Source organism: Apteryx rowi, unplaced genomic scaffold (genome assembly GCF_003343035.1).
Source record: "Apteryx rowi isolate R43461 unplaced genomic scaffold, aptRow1 scaffold_678, whole genome shotgun sequence".
NCBI lineage: Eukaryota > Metazoa > Chordata > Aves > Apterygiformes > Apterygidae > Apteryx > Apteryx rowi.
This window is the reverse complement of record NW_020450958.1, coordinates 156,085-171,172: the sequence shown is the minus strand read 5'-3', so window position 1 is coordinate 171,172 and position 15,088 is coordinate 156,085. Positions and strand designations below refer to the sequence as shown.

Here is a 15,088-nt window from a genome sequence, read left to right as displayed (position 1 = left end):
GGGGGGGGAGTCCTTTAGTTGGTGCTCTCCATAAGCTGCAGTTGCTGAAGATAATGAGATGCTGTCAGCAAGTGGCTTGATAGCAGAGAATACACTCAGTAACGGAATTACCAATTAAGGTCAGGCAGTCATGTCACTTAAAAAGCTGCCTCTTGTCATATTGTCACATCTTCCTCTTCTTATCCACTCTCTTATCTTATTAATTTAACATTCATCTTTAACAGGCTGCCTTGTTAGCTGTTCTGACTTAGAACAGTTTTCTGTCGGTGTTTTTTTTCCTTTTTGTGTATGGGAAGGGGGGAAATGTTGAGGTGATTGAAGAYAGTGCTTAAAAAAAAAAATCTCTGAGACAATACTCAGTGAATTCTATCTTGGGAACTACTACTAAAGATAGTAGAATTTAATATACCTATGTTCTGTTACCAACTTTGATACTACTTATCTGCATTATGATTTTGTTATGTAGAATGGAAATAATTTCTTCACAGGTGGTATGCTTATGTTTGTACAAATAAATGCTCAGATATTAATATTTAACAAATGTTCTTTGGATAGAGGCTGCTTCAGAAATGAAAGGGGTTTTTTCTTTCTTTCTTTCTTTCTTTCTTTCTCTGTCTAGTTCTGCAAATGCTACTCCTGAATTTGAAGGCCGGGGAGGAGAAGAACTTGGCACAGAGATAGCAAATACGCTCTACAGAATATTTAGCAGTGAGAGCTGTGTAGACTTGAAATCACTTTGTATTAATCCCAGRGAACACTGCTGGGTTCTCTATGTTGATGTTTTGGTAAGTAAGGAAATAAAAATTAACGAGACTTAAGGAAGTCTTCGAGGCAATGACAGACTGAATTCCCATAACCATGTGTATTTTCATATTACAAATGCATCTCATATAATGCGACATAATGTTCACAGCATGGCCATCCTCTTGCGAATTTGCCTAAAACAGTTAGTTGCTGCTTCCAGCTTGTTCTTTTGCTCTTCTCCTGGGGGCCACCGCTCCGCTGCAGAGCTGAAAAAACACTGAATACTCCAAATCTGCCTCCAATAAAAATTGGTGAGCTTAGAGTGGTGAAGAAATTACCACTGAAGAAGGCTAAACTATTCCAAGCTAGGTAGATTCCAAGAGCGACTGTCTCATTCTGCTGAATGTAAGTGAACACGTGTATGTGTTAGGGTAACATAACTGTCCGTCATGTCTACTTTTTGGCACTGTTATCAGTACTAATGCAATGAAATAAATTATGAACTTTTCTGACGAAGTTATATTTGGCTCAGGCACTTTTTGATGGAAGTTGTGTGCAAGTATGGAATGTACAAGAGAAACTGAATGTTTGTTCCTATTAAAAAATGAAAACTAAATTTTGTGCAGGCAGACTTTGTGTATGCAGCAGCTCAATTTCCAAGCAGTGCTGTATTTAAAGCTTTCTGGCACAGGAATTTAAAATAGAAGTCTGGGAGTCAAAGACTCTCCTGAGCTTTCTTTCCAGCTCTTATTGGTCCAAGCCTGACTTCCCACTTATCAAATGTGTAAATGAAAATATGTCGAGGAATCCTGCTCAGTGGAATCAATTAATGTCTCTGAAGTGATTTGTAAAATGTTAAGCTGCGGTGCCAAACACATTAAATACAGGGTTTTGTTAAACAAAACAGGAACATTCAGACTGAGGCCTAAATAAATTTGAAAATATGAGTCTGTTAGGTTTTTAAAAAGCGGTAGCACTAGCCTAATTATAGTAGACATGGTACATACTGTGACTTGGTCTGCGCACAGAATGATTAAGTATGTACCACTGCTGAGTGCTTTAACAATTCTAGCCACCAGCTTATTGGAACCTGGCATAGTTTAATAGGGAATGAAGTGCTAGTTCTGAGAAATTACATTGGGGGCTTTTAGTTATTAGGTAATTGTAAGCAGAGGTACAGAATATTAAGTGCTGTGCTTATTTAGGTAGTGTACTGTTTCTGCAGTGTAAACACTTTCATAAAGTTGACTGTAGAAGTAGTTGTACACAACTTTTTTCATGAGGGAATACTGCTAATTTAGAGCTCTTGGATTCTTCTTGGACAAATTTTGTTGGTATCCACAGCTACAGAGAAACAGCCTTGATCTTTTTACACTGCTGGTTTTAACAGAATTATGAACATGCATGAAATAAATTTGGTCTTGATTTACGTGTAGCTTTATTTAGAGTACCAATAAAAAAATATGCTGTAGGTTTGTAACTAAGACTGTAAACTGGGTGAGTCTTTTTAATGTAACATTTTGCAGAGATTTTGCATATTCCAGCAGTTCTTTAATGGCTCATAGTTAGAATAAGGCACTTCTGTCTCTTGCTGTTTTTTCTTTTTCTTCTTCTTTTTCCCCAGGCCTTTGTATGTCAATATTTTGAGATATTTGTACTATTTCCTTTTCTAAATAGAAGACATATATTACATATACACATGGTACAGAGTGTTTACACTGGATGTGGATGCTTGATACCTACAGGTTTTCCTGAATCTGCTTCTGCTGAATGCTTGCTCTATTTTAATAACACATGGTGGAAGCATGATGCTTGTGCCAATTAAAATATTTTAAACTGCCTTCTCTGTCTTTTGGGGGAGAAAGGTTCTAAAGGTGGTAATAAAGCTGGATGAGAGTCCTTTGGATGATGTTTTCCTTCAGAATTTCTAGAAATAGCTCACATGAGTGCTTGTGTGCATAGTTAAGTTGAAAGGAAAATAGGCCTTAAATCTCTGTCATAAGACTGAAAACACTGGTATCTTGTGTTCAGATAAAAAGAATTGTTTTCAGATCTCTTACTCTGAAAGACAAAGACTCAACAAGAGTGTTATGAACCTGAATGTATTTCATTGCTATGTATTTCAACGATGCAGTTTCACAGAAGCATCCATATTTGGCTCCTATGTATAAACAAAACTTAAGATATGCAGCCTCAAAAGAGAATATATTCTAAACAGTCAGGCAGTTTATAAATTAAAAACATCTCTCAAATACTCTTAGTGGTCAGTGTAATTGAAAGGTGCTGTAGTTGTGTATAGTCATACTGGAGCTACTCAGAATGGAAAGAAAATAATTTCAACTGTGTGCACACGCACGTGGGCTCGAGGCTAGTATTCTACAATGTGCCTTGTGCTTTCAAAATAAATGTATTCTTTTTTTAGTAATAGGACAGGGGTCACTTTCATAAGAGTAGCTCGTGAATGTGGAGTATCTTATACTGCAAAACTACACTCTGTTATCATCCACTGTCTCATTCCACATCTTTTTTTCCCCCCTTTCATAGTTACTGATTTCAAAAATAGCTTTTGGGAGTTTTTTCATGGTGTGTTTGACACACGTATTGCCTTGTTCACATAAATTGCCCCAGCAGCCTGCCATGCTGAGCAGGAAGAATTAAAGTTGTGCAGACTTTCCATTCCCCCACYGCCTTACAGCACATTGTTTGTGAGGAGAATCTGTTAGATTCTGCTGAAATTTTAGTAGTTCCCCGCTGAGCATCCCTCAGAGGATTTCTCAATCTTTCCTATTCCCCCAGTTTGAAAAAAATCTTAGAGAAGTCTCTCCTTTTTTGAGGAAAAACTTTATTAAATAAGATCTCTGGAATGTTTTCTTTCTTTCTAAGCTCAATATTTTTTCATATCAGTAGATTGAATGAGTTTTTTTTTTTTTTTTTAAGACTCCTTTGCTTCCCACACCTCAAATAGCTGTGTAGCCTTTCTTCATTTCTTAAAAAAGAGGGGGGGGAGGGGGATCCCAAGTACAGTGTGCTTCAGCAGAGAAGAGATTGTTCATTTGTTTTTGGAGGAATTGTACCATACTTCATACAATAGGCCCCTAGCCTGTAGGCGCCACTGCTATATAGATAAGACTTTAGAATAGCAGCCTGAACATAACCCTAGCAACAGTAAAGGCACATCCCATTATTGTGCTTTAATAACAAAGATATTGTGGGTTTATTGCATTATCCAGTAAAATCCAATAACTACTGAAAGGGACAAGTTAACCTCTCTGTATCCAGCAGCTGTTTTCAAAGAAATAATTTGATCACCTTTGTATTTAGCTTTCTATCCCAACTTTTTGTCATACTTCTTACACAATTCAGTCTGTCTTGGTAAAAGCAAACTGTCTTCCTGGAATATCTGATTTATGGTTTGCTCCCAGTGGGGGATTATATCTCATTCTTAAGTAGATTTTGAAGAACAATCAATGCAATCAGTGTTGCAAAACTTATTTTGCTCTCATCGTATAGAGTAGATGGATGTCATGGAGAAGCATCCATATATTCTTGCTGAAATAGGTTCAAGGGCTTGCTGGGAGTGTGTGTGTTCATACAACAGTACTAACAGTACTGGCAGCACGGAGTGGAACTTGTCAGACAACTGTCACTTGACTGTGGTCAGATACACTTCTGAGTCATCTCTCAGCTTGTAGGTGGTCTTAATCGTTATGTGAGTCCTGCTGTTTTATACAGTGTGCAGTGCTAGTTTTCTCTCTCTGGCTGTTCTTCTCCTGATGTTAAGGTGGGGCAGGGAGAAACAAGCTAGACTCCCTTCTCAGGCTTGATCCAAAAGACAGTGTTATCACAAGTGGACTTTGAAATAGGATTTTCTTAGACCTTCTTCAGCTACAACAGAAACTTGCTGATGAATCCTTTTCTAAAAATAGAGAATAAATCTGGATGTGCCTTCAAAACCATACCTTGTATAATGAGCTTTCTTTCACACTTTATTAAATAATTCCATGATGTTTACTGGTTGAGAATTTGCATTGTTTCTTTGAGAACAGTGGGATCCATTGGACTTGTCCAGGTGATATTTGAAAAGATTTCTCTTTGAAATAAAGTACATAAAACTGATTTTCTTGATTTGATGTTAATGAACAAATACCAAGTTTATCAAAAAGATTCTGGTCCTAGTCTAGTTCAGAGGCTTAGCGTAAGGAAGATGACAACATTGGCAGTTTCATTTCAGCCTCTGTTATTAAGTGTTCTCATGGATATGTGCTTCACCTCCTCTGTTTTGCATGTATAGTGCAGTCAGCTGAAACTGACACATGCAGCATTTATTTTCATAGATAGGTTTTAAACACAACTTTAAAAAATGTTGCTATGTATATTTTATGGTTCTTAATTTTATTCCTTTTTCAAGTAAGTTTATAAGTAAAATCAAAGCTTTGATTTAAAGGCACTAACCATATCTTCTTTTAAAAAGGTTATATTTTTTTCCTCCCCAGTTATTGGAATGTGGTGGGAACCTCTTTGATGCAATCTCCATCGCAGTGAAGGCAGCTCTCTTTAACACAAGGTAAAGCACAGATCTTGTTTCATTTGGGTGGAAGTGGCATAGAGAAAATGAGAGCAGCGTTTTCTGTGAGCTAAGTATTTTTAATGCTTAATTTCCTTAAGTAAGAAGAGTTGGAGGCAACTTACATTCAGATGCAAGGCAGTCTGTTTGCATGCAAATAACATGAACTAATGCCTTTAATCCAGTTTCTGGTAATCGTCACCTTGCATCATATGCTCAGTCATGCTCAGAATATAATTCCTGTTCTGTAGTCCAATCAAAAAAAATAAAAATGTGTTGACCATATGGTTTGATTGCAAGTTGATGCCTTGTGGGTTGAAAGTCAGAAGTATCTACAGGTATGTGATGGTCCTGAGTAAGAAGCCCTCTGTCAATACAACTATCAATGTATAACTAGCCCTAATTTCCCACTTCTGATATTCTTTCTCTTTAACTGTTAATCCACAGTTCTTTGTGAAACTAAGGGCAAAAAATGGTGGTGGGAGGTAGTGGGGAGGGGAAGGTGATATGCCTTTAGAATAACTGAAGTCCATGTGTTTTGGTTCACAAAATGGAAGAACAAATCTAGTAGAATCGCTGAAGCAAGTGCTCTGTATGTGTTTCAAGGATAGCATCCAATAAAATATTTTTCTGATGTTTTTATCTTCATTATAGACAAAAAGAAGTTTAGAGTTTCGCAGCATCTTTGAGAAGGGAACTAGTGAATGGCTTTGAAAAATCTTATGTAGCAAAAATAGCTGTAAGAGCTGCAAAAATCAGACTGTTAAAAGCACAAACATTCTAAAGTGAATCTCACATTGTTCCACAGCTGTAAATTAGAGCTCTGCTGAAGTCACTGGCATAGTTCTGACTTACTCGTCAGGGAATCAGTGCACAGCATTAGAGCTGGAAAACAACATGCCAGAAAGAAGAAGAATATGCACTTTTGAAGACACAGGCAGTATGTCAGGTTACAAACATTTATTTAAATGAAGAGGGAATCCCTCTGAGTCTAAAACTTGTGTATATTGCTGAGAAATTTCCCATGTTAGTCAAGTTCGCAACAGTACCTCTTAACAGTAGGAGAAAATATTCTCACGCATGCAACAGTTCCCAAAGATTTGACAATACACTAAAGGGGGAAGAAATGCCTACATCTTTGTGTGCGAGCTGCCGGGATACTAAACTCGTAGTTAAAGCAGTTGCTCCCATATGGGTTGTTTTGCAGATCCAAGATACATACTTTATTTACAAGATAATTGGACCTCTTTTCTTACTTTAACCAGAATCCTAATTTTGAATAAAAACAAAAGAGTATATGAAAATAATAATTAAAAAAACCTGTTGCTGTTGGAAGACAGATAACATGGAGAGAGTGATTGTTTTAATGATTCTGCTTGATTTTGACTCTTCCGAAAACTGTCCTCTGTGTAATCTTTGATTTGTGGGCAAACATCTTCAGTCTTATGAAAGTAGGATATCAAATCGAAATATGGTACAATTTAAAATAACTTTAAGCTTGTTGGTTTTGACCCGCAAGAACCCTGTCTATTCAATTGAGCAGGAAATGCTAGTATAGCTAATCTTGAAGTGCTTTAGATATGGAGAAAGCAAAAACAAGAAAGATTAACRAACTCAGAATTTCAAATGACTTTCAAAGTGAAAAGCTCATGTCCTCATCCACTGCCCCCGCTTTTCCTTAGTATCTGCTGAATTTTCTTTGGATTAATACAAGGTTGTTTAGAGTAACTGTCTACTCTTCATAAAATATTATTGTCCAGTTAAGACTTTTCAAAATAATTACATTTTAAAGATTTATAATCAATTTGAAGATCACTTCAGATTGTTTTGAACTTAGCTTGATATCTCTATCCCTCTTTCAGAGTCTTACTTGCTTTTCGTAATTTGTTTGCAACTAGGTTTTTGTTATAAGGGTTTCAAATAATTTTTTACCCGCCTTGCCTGCAATCTTAGAACCAGGAGCAGGAAGTTCAAGCTACTGTAAGGTTTTGTTTTATTTTTCTTTGAAGTCATAAATTTTCAGTTTCATTGTTCAAACAGGCATTTGAAAAGCTCAGCTTCATCAACTTTGTCCTTAAAATCTAGCTCTTACCATTTTTATATCTATGGAGACACTCTTCCTTAGGGCTAAATAAATCCACAATAGTAACTTCAGGAACTTTGTGTAGCAATTATGGGATTTAAGTCCTTTGTGTGTCTGATCTGACTCATTGTATCCCATTCAGACATGGAACAATCAAAATATGGCTGGTTTAGGGGGAATATTTACTCCTTATAGTTTTTCATTGTTCAGTGTGTTCTAAAAACTGCATCAAAACTGTGTGTGAGAGGTAGCAGATACCAAAATTTGTTCTTAACTATGTGTCTCCAAGGCACTTAAGGCTGCATTTATCCGTGATCAAAGTGGATATTGCATAAGTGTGCAAATAGCTACAGTGCCAGGACTTAACATTGTATTTTAGTTTAGGGTTAGGGTTTGCATTTCCATTGAGTTCTTACATAGCTCTGCAAAGTATTTTGAGTTTCATTTCATGAAGAAGTATACGATGTAGTTGTGTTCTGCTTACTGAAAGATTGTACTTATAGCTTGGTTTGGGCCAACATTATGTAGAGAATTTGTCTCTTCTTGCTAAGCAAGGTTAGCTGTTGTGAAGTGCTTGCCTCAAGGACTCTTAGCTGTGAATAACTGAATACTTTTTCAGGGAACAACAAAAATCAGTTTTCTTTGAGGAAAAAGTTCATTAAATTACTCCCAATATTCTCCTCTCTTAAGAGGGATTTGATTCAGAATGTGTAAAAGAATGTAACCTCCAGAGTCTAGTTATAAGACACAATGCTACTGTAGAAGTACTAATATAGAAATAGATTGTGGTTGCATTCCACAGGGTTACTGAAGTTAGCTTTCCAGGGATGTCATGAAGTATTTTATGTTTTCAAGTGCAATTCAAGTGCAAGCGTGTAAAAGTGGGAGAAGTTTGGTTGAGCTGTGTGGGGGGTTTTTTTTGCTGGCCAATAAAGCAAAGTCCCTCAGTCAGTACTCTTCCTGGTGGACACCCAAATTTCTCTGCAACTGTGACAACTTGGGGTGGGGAAGGTCACAAGTTGGGGTGGGGAAGGCAAGTGACCATTTGAAAAATGGGATATAAGATGCTGAGGTTCTTGGCTTCTTGAAATACCATCTGCTGCTAAATTGTTATAAATGTTTTTATTCATTACACTAAGAAAGCTGTATTAAATCCTCATGTAAAACTCCCATTAAATGGCTATAACGTGTGCAGGATATTTGCCACTGATAAGAAGCCTGTGTAGCTCATTAGCAAGAGATCTTGTTGCTCACAATAGACAAGAAAGTGTTTCTTGGATTTCTACCTGGGTTTTTATCCCTGGTCCTTGCTTTTCTGTGTCTAGCTGTAGAGCAGTAGAGACTTCTGGTGATTTCAAGAATGAGAATATCCTGCTGATCTTCCCAACCTGCTAGAGAGGAAGGATTTCACTAGTGTCTTAATTATGCTTTCCCTAAGTCTCTGTAGTTAGTGTCATTCTTCCTGAACAGCCTCTCTGCTTTTGTTTGTTGATCGTGTCATGGCCTTGCCAAGCAATGTAATTGCTGTAATTCTGACAACTTCACTGCTGTCTGCCAGCTTGGGAACCACAGGTATGAAAAGGTTCAATTCTGGTAATTTCTCTGCAATTTTGCCAGGCAAACATATGTAGAAATATTCAGAATTGCACTATGCAAGCTCCTAAAGGCACCACTGAATCTGTCTATTCGCTCCCTATGGCATAGTATAGAATTCAATTTAAATTCTAATGCTTTGAGTGATGTGTATAGATGGTCTCATTCTGAATATCTTCCCACTTAAGATGTTTTCTTAGCCTCAGGGGGCTAATTGTTAATACTTTGATAACATTCCAGGATATTTTTTCTAACATTTAGCCTTATTTAGAGAAAAGGACACTTCTTGGAATTGAGACTATAGGATGCCTGTATTCATTATCTGTTCTGAGAGTGATATTGCATGTGCTTTTGTTTCCATAGAATACCAAAAGTGCGTGTTTTGGAGGATGAAGAAGGCTCTAAAGAGATTGAGCTCTCTGATGACCCTTATGATTGTATTCGACTTAACGTGGACGAGGTGCCCTGCGTTGTCACACTGAGCAAAGTAAGCCAGACAAAATTTTGACTTTCTACCTAGAGACTTCAGCTTCCATTAACTTCACCTGCTGTTTATTTTTCTTTAGAGATAAAATTTGTAATCCAGAAATGAGAGGTGTCCAATATGTATGTATTTGTTCATCCTTGCTGCTATTTTGATTAGAAGGAGCTTTTACTGAATAAGGGTTTTTTCCATTCTGACTTGCAGATTTCCACTTCATGCATTCTTAAAATCTCTTTTTGCATACAGAAGAATTGTTCATTATGTGTTCATGCACGCATTGCTCAACATCCAGAGCAGCAGATACTTTAGTACATTACAACAAATGAACACTGTTGTGAGGCACAGAGAGGTTGAGTAATCTGTCTGGGATCACAGAATGGACATTTTTTGCTGGGGACAGAACTCTGTGGGTGTAGCACTGTCTTTTCCTTTCAAACAAGTAGTGGCATGCTTATCTCACTTCCGTTATGTACATACACCCAATCTGGGGTCAGAAGCTGCTTTTAAGTGCTGTGCTATCTGTCGACTTGGTCTCTGAGCAGCACCAAATATCGTGTGATATTAGGATGCAGGCTGGAGATCAACTAACAGAGCTACCACTGACAATTTAACTTCTCAAAAAGAGCTTAGACAACTGCAAAACTAATATGTAACATTGTCACTAACTTGCAGATTGGGTATAGGCACGTGGTGGATGCTACCCTTCAGGAAGAAGCCTGTTCTTTGGCCAGCCTGCTTATTTCTGTGACCAGTAAAGGTGCTCTCACTTGTATGAAGAAAGTGGGAAAAGGTAGTCTTGATCCGGAGAGTATCTTTGAAATGATGGAGGTAAGGAGTTTTGAACAATTACTGTCTTGGATGATACTGAATGAATTGGAACTTGAGTCTATGAAAAGCTGCAATAAGGTCTTTGAGAGCAGAGTTGCTGGTGCTTATTAGTGCACGAAGGGACTTGTTGAAGGTCTCAGGCAGTTCCTTTGAAACAGAATCTCGTAGGAATGGAAGTTATCTAAAACTTCTAGATGCCTGGAATGTATGGTACTCCATTTACATTCACTGTGGTCAAGTACCTCACAGCTGTAAAACTGTAAAGCTTAGGTGGATAAACTTTTAAGAATTTTTTAGAGAATGTGTTTTCCTCCCTCTTCCCCCCTCCCCCCCCGAAAACCAGAGAAGACATGGAAAAGTCCCTATAGAACTAGAGATGGTACTTCAAGGTGCTAGTACATTGCGTTCTGTTGTAGCACAACTCATTTTTCTTGTGATAAGCTTACTGTTCTTATTTTACTTTTGTTTTTCTTTGCTTCTTTATTGGGTTTTTGATTTGCTCCTACCCCATGAAAATACTGTTATCTGGCTGTTGTTCACATCCACATGAGAATTCAATTTTAAACATTTCTTCAGGCTGTTCTCAAAACTCTGATTTCCAGTATAAATTCTCATGCCTGGGCTTGGCCTTAAGCATCAGACAGAAATGAGTTTTGAACTTTGAGTCAGAACAAAAATTAAATACTTAAAACTGTCTCTGTTTCCTAGAGATCCAAAACTAATATCAGCATAGCTCTAGTGAGGAATGCAGAAACTGGAGCCAAGTTTGAAAACAACTGGTTTCAAATGAAATTACATGTTGAGTATATAAGGCACTTCTTTGTTTCATGATGTAAATCCAGAGTGCTAATGTTAGTGTTACCAGTGGGCTGTTTATTTGCATCTAGAGAAGTCACTTACCCCCAATTAACATCTGGGTAGATGCAGAGGAAGTTTATCTCCAGTCTGGCATCCTAAAGAAACCAAACTTGTTTGATATGGACATCTGATATTTGTGTCTTCCTAATGGCTTTTGAGTCTAATTCTAACTAAATGTCATAGAGGAGTTGAGGTTTAGGGTGTATGGCTGTATGAAGAGATGGGTGCTGAAGTCAGATATAGGTTCAAGGTAGAAGCTCACTCCCGTATAAATTATCTGATAGCTAAGTGAAGAAAAGTTTTGATCAGAGCCTCTACTTTGATCATCCATCTCATTCCACACTGAGCTCTAACTAGGAAACGAACTTCTGTAGTTCCAGAATTCAGGAACTACTTGCATAGCCCATCCTGAAAAGGTGCACTTGGGAACATATAATGCTCATCTAAACACGTATCAGAGATGTGTGTACAAGGTAACCATTGAAACCTTCAAACCTTCCTACCGTGCTTATGAGCTTTAGTGAATTTGTCCCTAATTGTTGGTGCAAGGGGTTAAAGCTAATAAGGTTATCACCCAGTGAGTTGTGTTGTTTTTCACCTGCTTTGGAAGAAGTGTTCTCTCCTGGGTGGTGAGTAGTTTGCTGAAAGAGTGAAGGAGGAAGTCACATAGAAGTAAGATATTTTCTGGGAGGCAGGAGGTGGTCTGTTTGACCCTGCCTCAAACTCAACACCTCAACTGGGGAACCAAGAGGAAAAAGAAACATAGTCAACACCTGGGAATGTCCAGTGGAAGGGGTGCATAACCCTTGCTTGACACCTCTGTTCCCTAGTGATTTGGCTGCAGGTTAGCAAGCATTCAGGTTTCGCTGCCTGGGACAGGACAGATGTCCCAGCTAGGACATACCTCTTAGGAAAGCAGCTTCACAGGAGGGTTTTGGGAAGCTGCCAAAATTGAGCTTTTTACTGGGTTTATCATCCATAAGGGAGGAAGGCAGGAATAAGAGATGGTAACAGTGTTGTGCAATGTGTCAAACTCTGAAGCTCTGCGTGGAGCCCGTTTTACCTTGTCTGGGTGTGGGAGACATTATCCCACATTTGAGGAAAAGAATGAGCAAAGTACATCACCCCTCTGGACTCCAGAGTGCTTTTGTGAGCTTTGCCCCAGTGTGGAGCTGTAACAGCCGTGTGTGTCCTGTGTGTGTCCCCTTTTCTTTAGCATGACTCCCACTGTCTAGGATTGACAATTAGCTACCCTACTGCATCAAAGCTTGTCTGAAATTCACTTTGGTACTGTAGACCATATTCTGATGCCTAGTTCTTTGATTAGAAATTTATCTTATTTTAAGGTTTGTGCACCCACAGTCTTGAGAATTGCCATCAATAGGTGACAGACAGCTTTGAGGGCCTTTAGCCATATGACAGGTGTAGACTTCATGGGACAGATCAGGAGCAAATAAACTGAGTTTAATGTAATCTGACTTTGGCTTTTTTAAGAACGGGTGGGCTCTGTTCATCTCTGTACAGAGTCAGTACTTCAGGTTATTTGGAGGAACTGCGGGAAAGTTCTTAGGCACCACTGCTTTAAGATCTTTATTTCAGCATTTCCCAACATTGCTCTTTCCTGCAGCTTCAGCAGTATGATTGTGCGTGTGGGAAGAGAGGGGGCTGATATCAGAACTATCCTGGTGGATTTCCACTGCTGGGAGTTTATTTCTGTAAAGAAAACGTTCTGCTAACTTCTTTAAGGCCCTCAGACTGTACAGAATTGCTCATCATAATGAAGAATCTGACCTACAGAGACTGATTTGGTGATGCAGCCAGTGTGCATTTTGGGCTTCTAATACCAGACTAAAATCTCTGGCCATATGTCAAGGTGCTGAGCTAGTCTAAATTCACTCTGCAGAGTTTGAGCATGTTCAGAAAAGCTTGGTGAACTTTTTATGAGTAGGCTTTCTTGCTGAGTCAGGTATCTCTTGTCCTCTGGCAGCTAGCATGTCGTTTCAAATGGCGTGTGCTGGCTAATTTGAATGTGTGCTTGTGTCTGATGTGAATTTAACTGGTACTCATGGACAATCCAGTGGTGCACGGATCTGGCATTAATGATCACAGAATGCTTCTTTGAGGAATGGGAGCACTGCTTTTATGCACACTTTTTTCCAAAAATCAAATTAATATGAGACTTCCACCATCATTTTTCTTAATTAAAAGCATGTTTTTCTTGTACCAGCTGGTGTATATTAATCATTAAGGGGAATATATTTGTCGAAGGAAGTGTTCCATTTGAGTTGTCTTTCTGTTAATAAGCATGTCTCAGATTTGTTTTGCTTTCTTTGCATTGCAGACAGGAAAGAGAGTAGGCAAATCATTGCACACATCCCTACAGAAGATTTTGGATGAAGAAGAGAGTTTGGGGACCACACGGCAAAAAGTTGGATTTCTAGGATGAGTTTTTATTAAATGTTCAAAACTATTTTTAATTGATTGTGCAGTCTTGTCTGTTTGTGTATGGAAAAAGGATATTTTTGTTCCAGTGCCTGTATCCTTCCAGCTAAGAGACTTCTAAAATATTACTAAACATAAGGAAAGCTACATTTAAATGTGATTAAGCAAATTTGTGATGCTTTCCACATGGATGAGTGTCCACATGTAGGAAGCACAACAACAGCAATTGATACAATTCCTGGGAAATGCTTGAGTCTGTTCTCAGAAGTGGCTGGTGTGGATTCTAGACCAACTGCTGTGTTTTAGAGCAGTGTGGGGGGGTGTCCTCAATGCAGCACAAGCCAGATTTTGGGCCTCTCAGGATTTGTTTCTTCACCGGCCACATAATTCTTCCTACCAGGGGTAAGAAACAGTGTCTGGTGGAAGTCTTCCTTCAAATTATCTTATCTCTCTTTGAATAAAATGTGGTTAGGTTTTACTATAAATACAACATGGTCCCAAGTTTCCAATTCGTATTTTAAACCAAGATTTCTTTGCTAGTAGAGCCCTGCCTATCCCTTTTGCCAATGGGTACAGTAGTAACCTAGCTGAAATCTCATGGTGGCTAAGGAGAGAGACATAGCTAAGGTAGAAGGGAAAATAAGTTAATTTTGAAGAATTTAGTTATTCAGCTGGAAAAGCGTGGTGGCTGTCAGTAATGATCCTTTACATCCTGTGCTGGATAGCACTGCCACAGAGCTATAGCCTCATTGCCACCACTGTCCTGCTAAATCCTAATCTGTAATAACATAGGAGATATCTGAGAGAATGCAAGTGTTTGCTGGACTGGGGCCGGAATAAAAAGGAAGACAGTTGTATAGCTTGGAATAAGAGGAATACCCTTGTCCTTCTGCTACATTTTCACAAAGGCAGATTCCAAATGGATTTCATCAAAGATGCGAAAAGATGCCAGATCACCGGGTCTTCAAAGCAGTAGGTGCCCTGCATCAATTGGCAGGTGCAGCAAAGAGTAAGAGCTCTTCCTTCTGTGAGATAGGAAGAAACAATGGATGGGAGAGTCTGAAGAAAAAGTTATTTTTCAGGAAGTTGAATAAACATTAAGGCAAAAGCCACTGCAGTAATCCAGAAATCATTTAGCTCTTACTCAAGCTGACTTTTCTCAATTTCCTGTTTTAATTTTGTACTATCAGATTAAGATGATTCTATTGACTGGAATATCTTTGGTGGGGAGAAGGGGAGAAGATTCACTGCCAAAGGAGAACTGGAAATCTAGGACAAAACATGGTACAACTTAATTTAATAATCATGTTCACATTAAAATATATGGTATGCTTCAGATTGCAGAATCTCTTCAGCCCTTTTCCTGGAGCTGTCTAACATATTTGTTCAAGGTGACTGTAATACTACTGTGTATCTGGCCTATGCGTAGCCACTATATTAAACTGTACGATGAACAGTCAGGTTAAAAAAAAATAAAATAAAAATCAATCCA

The 15,088-nt window shown here is 38.4% G+C and overlaps 1 protein-coding gene across 2 annotated transcripts in view; it reads left to right on the top strand.

Moving 5' to 3' along the window:
• EXOSC7 (exosome component 7) overlaps positions 1–13,631 on the top strand; it is a 20,708-nt gene extending 7,077 nt beyond the window's left edge. Inside the window, exons 4-9 of one of the 2 annotated variants that reach the window (XR_003256664.1) lie at positions 620–785; positions 5,238–5,308; positions 9,348–9,471; positions 10,141–10,296; positions 12,782–13,027; positions 13,496–13,575. Coding sequence is in view for 1 of the 2 variants with exons in the window: in XM_026085823.1 (XP_025941608.1) it covers positions 620–785; positions 5,238–5,308; positions 9,348–9,471; positions 10,141–10,296; positions 13,496–13,600 (622 nt within the window). In the remaining variant the exon portion in view is untranslated. Of the gene's footprint in view, positions 1–619; positions 786–5,237; positions 5,309–9,347; positions 9,472–10,140; positions 10,297–12,781; positions 13,028–13,495 lie in introns of both variants that reach the window. The other variant, XM_026085823.1, reaches the window with a different exon arrangement.
• The last annotated feature ends 1,457 nt before the right edge of the window (positions 13,632–15,088 follow it).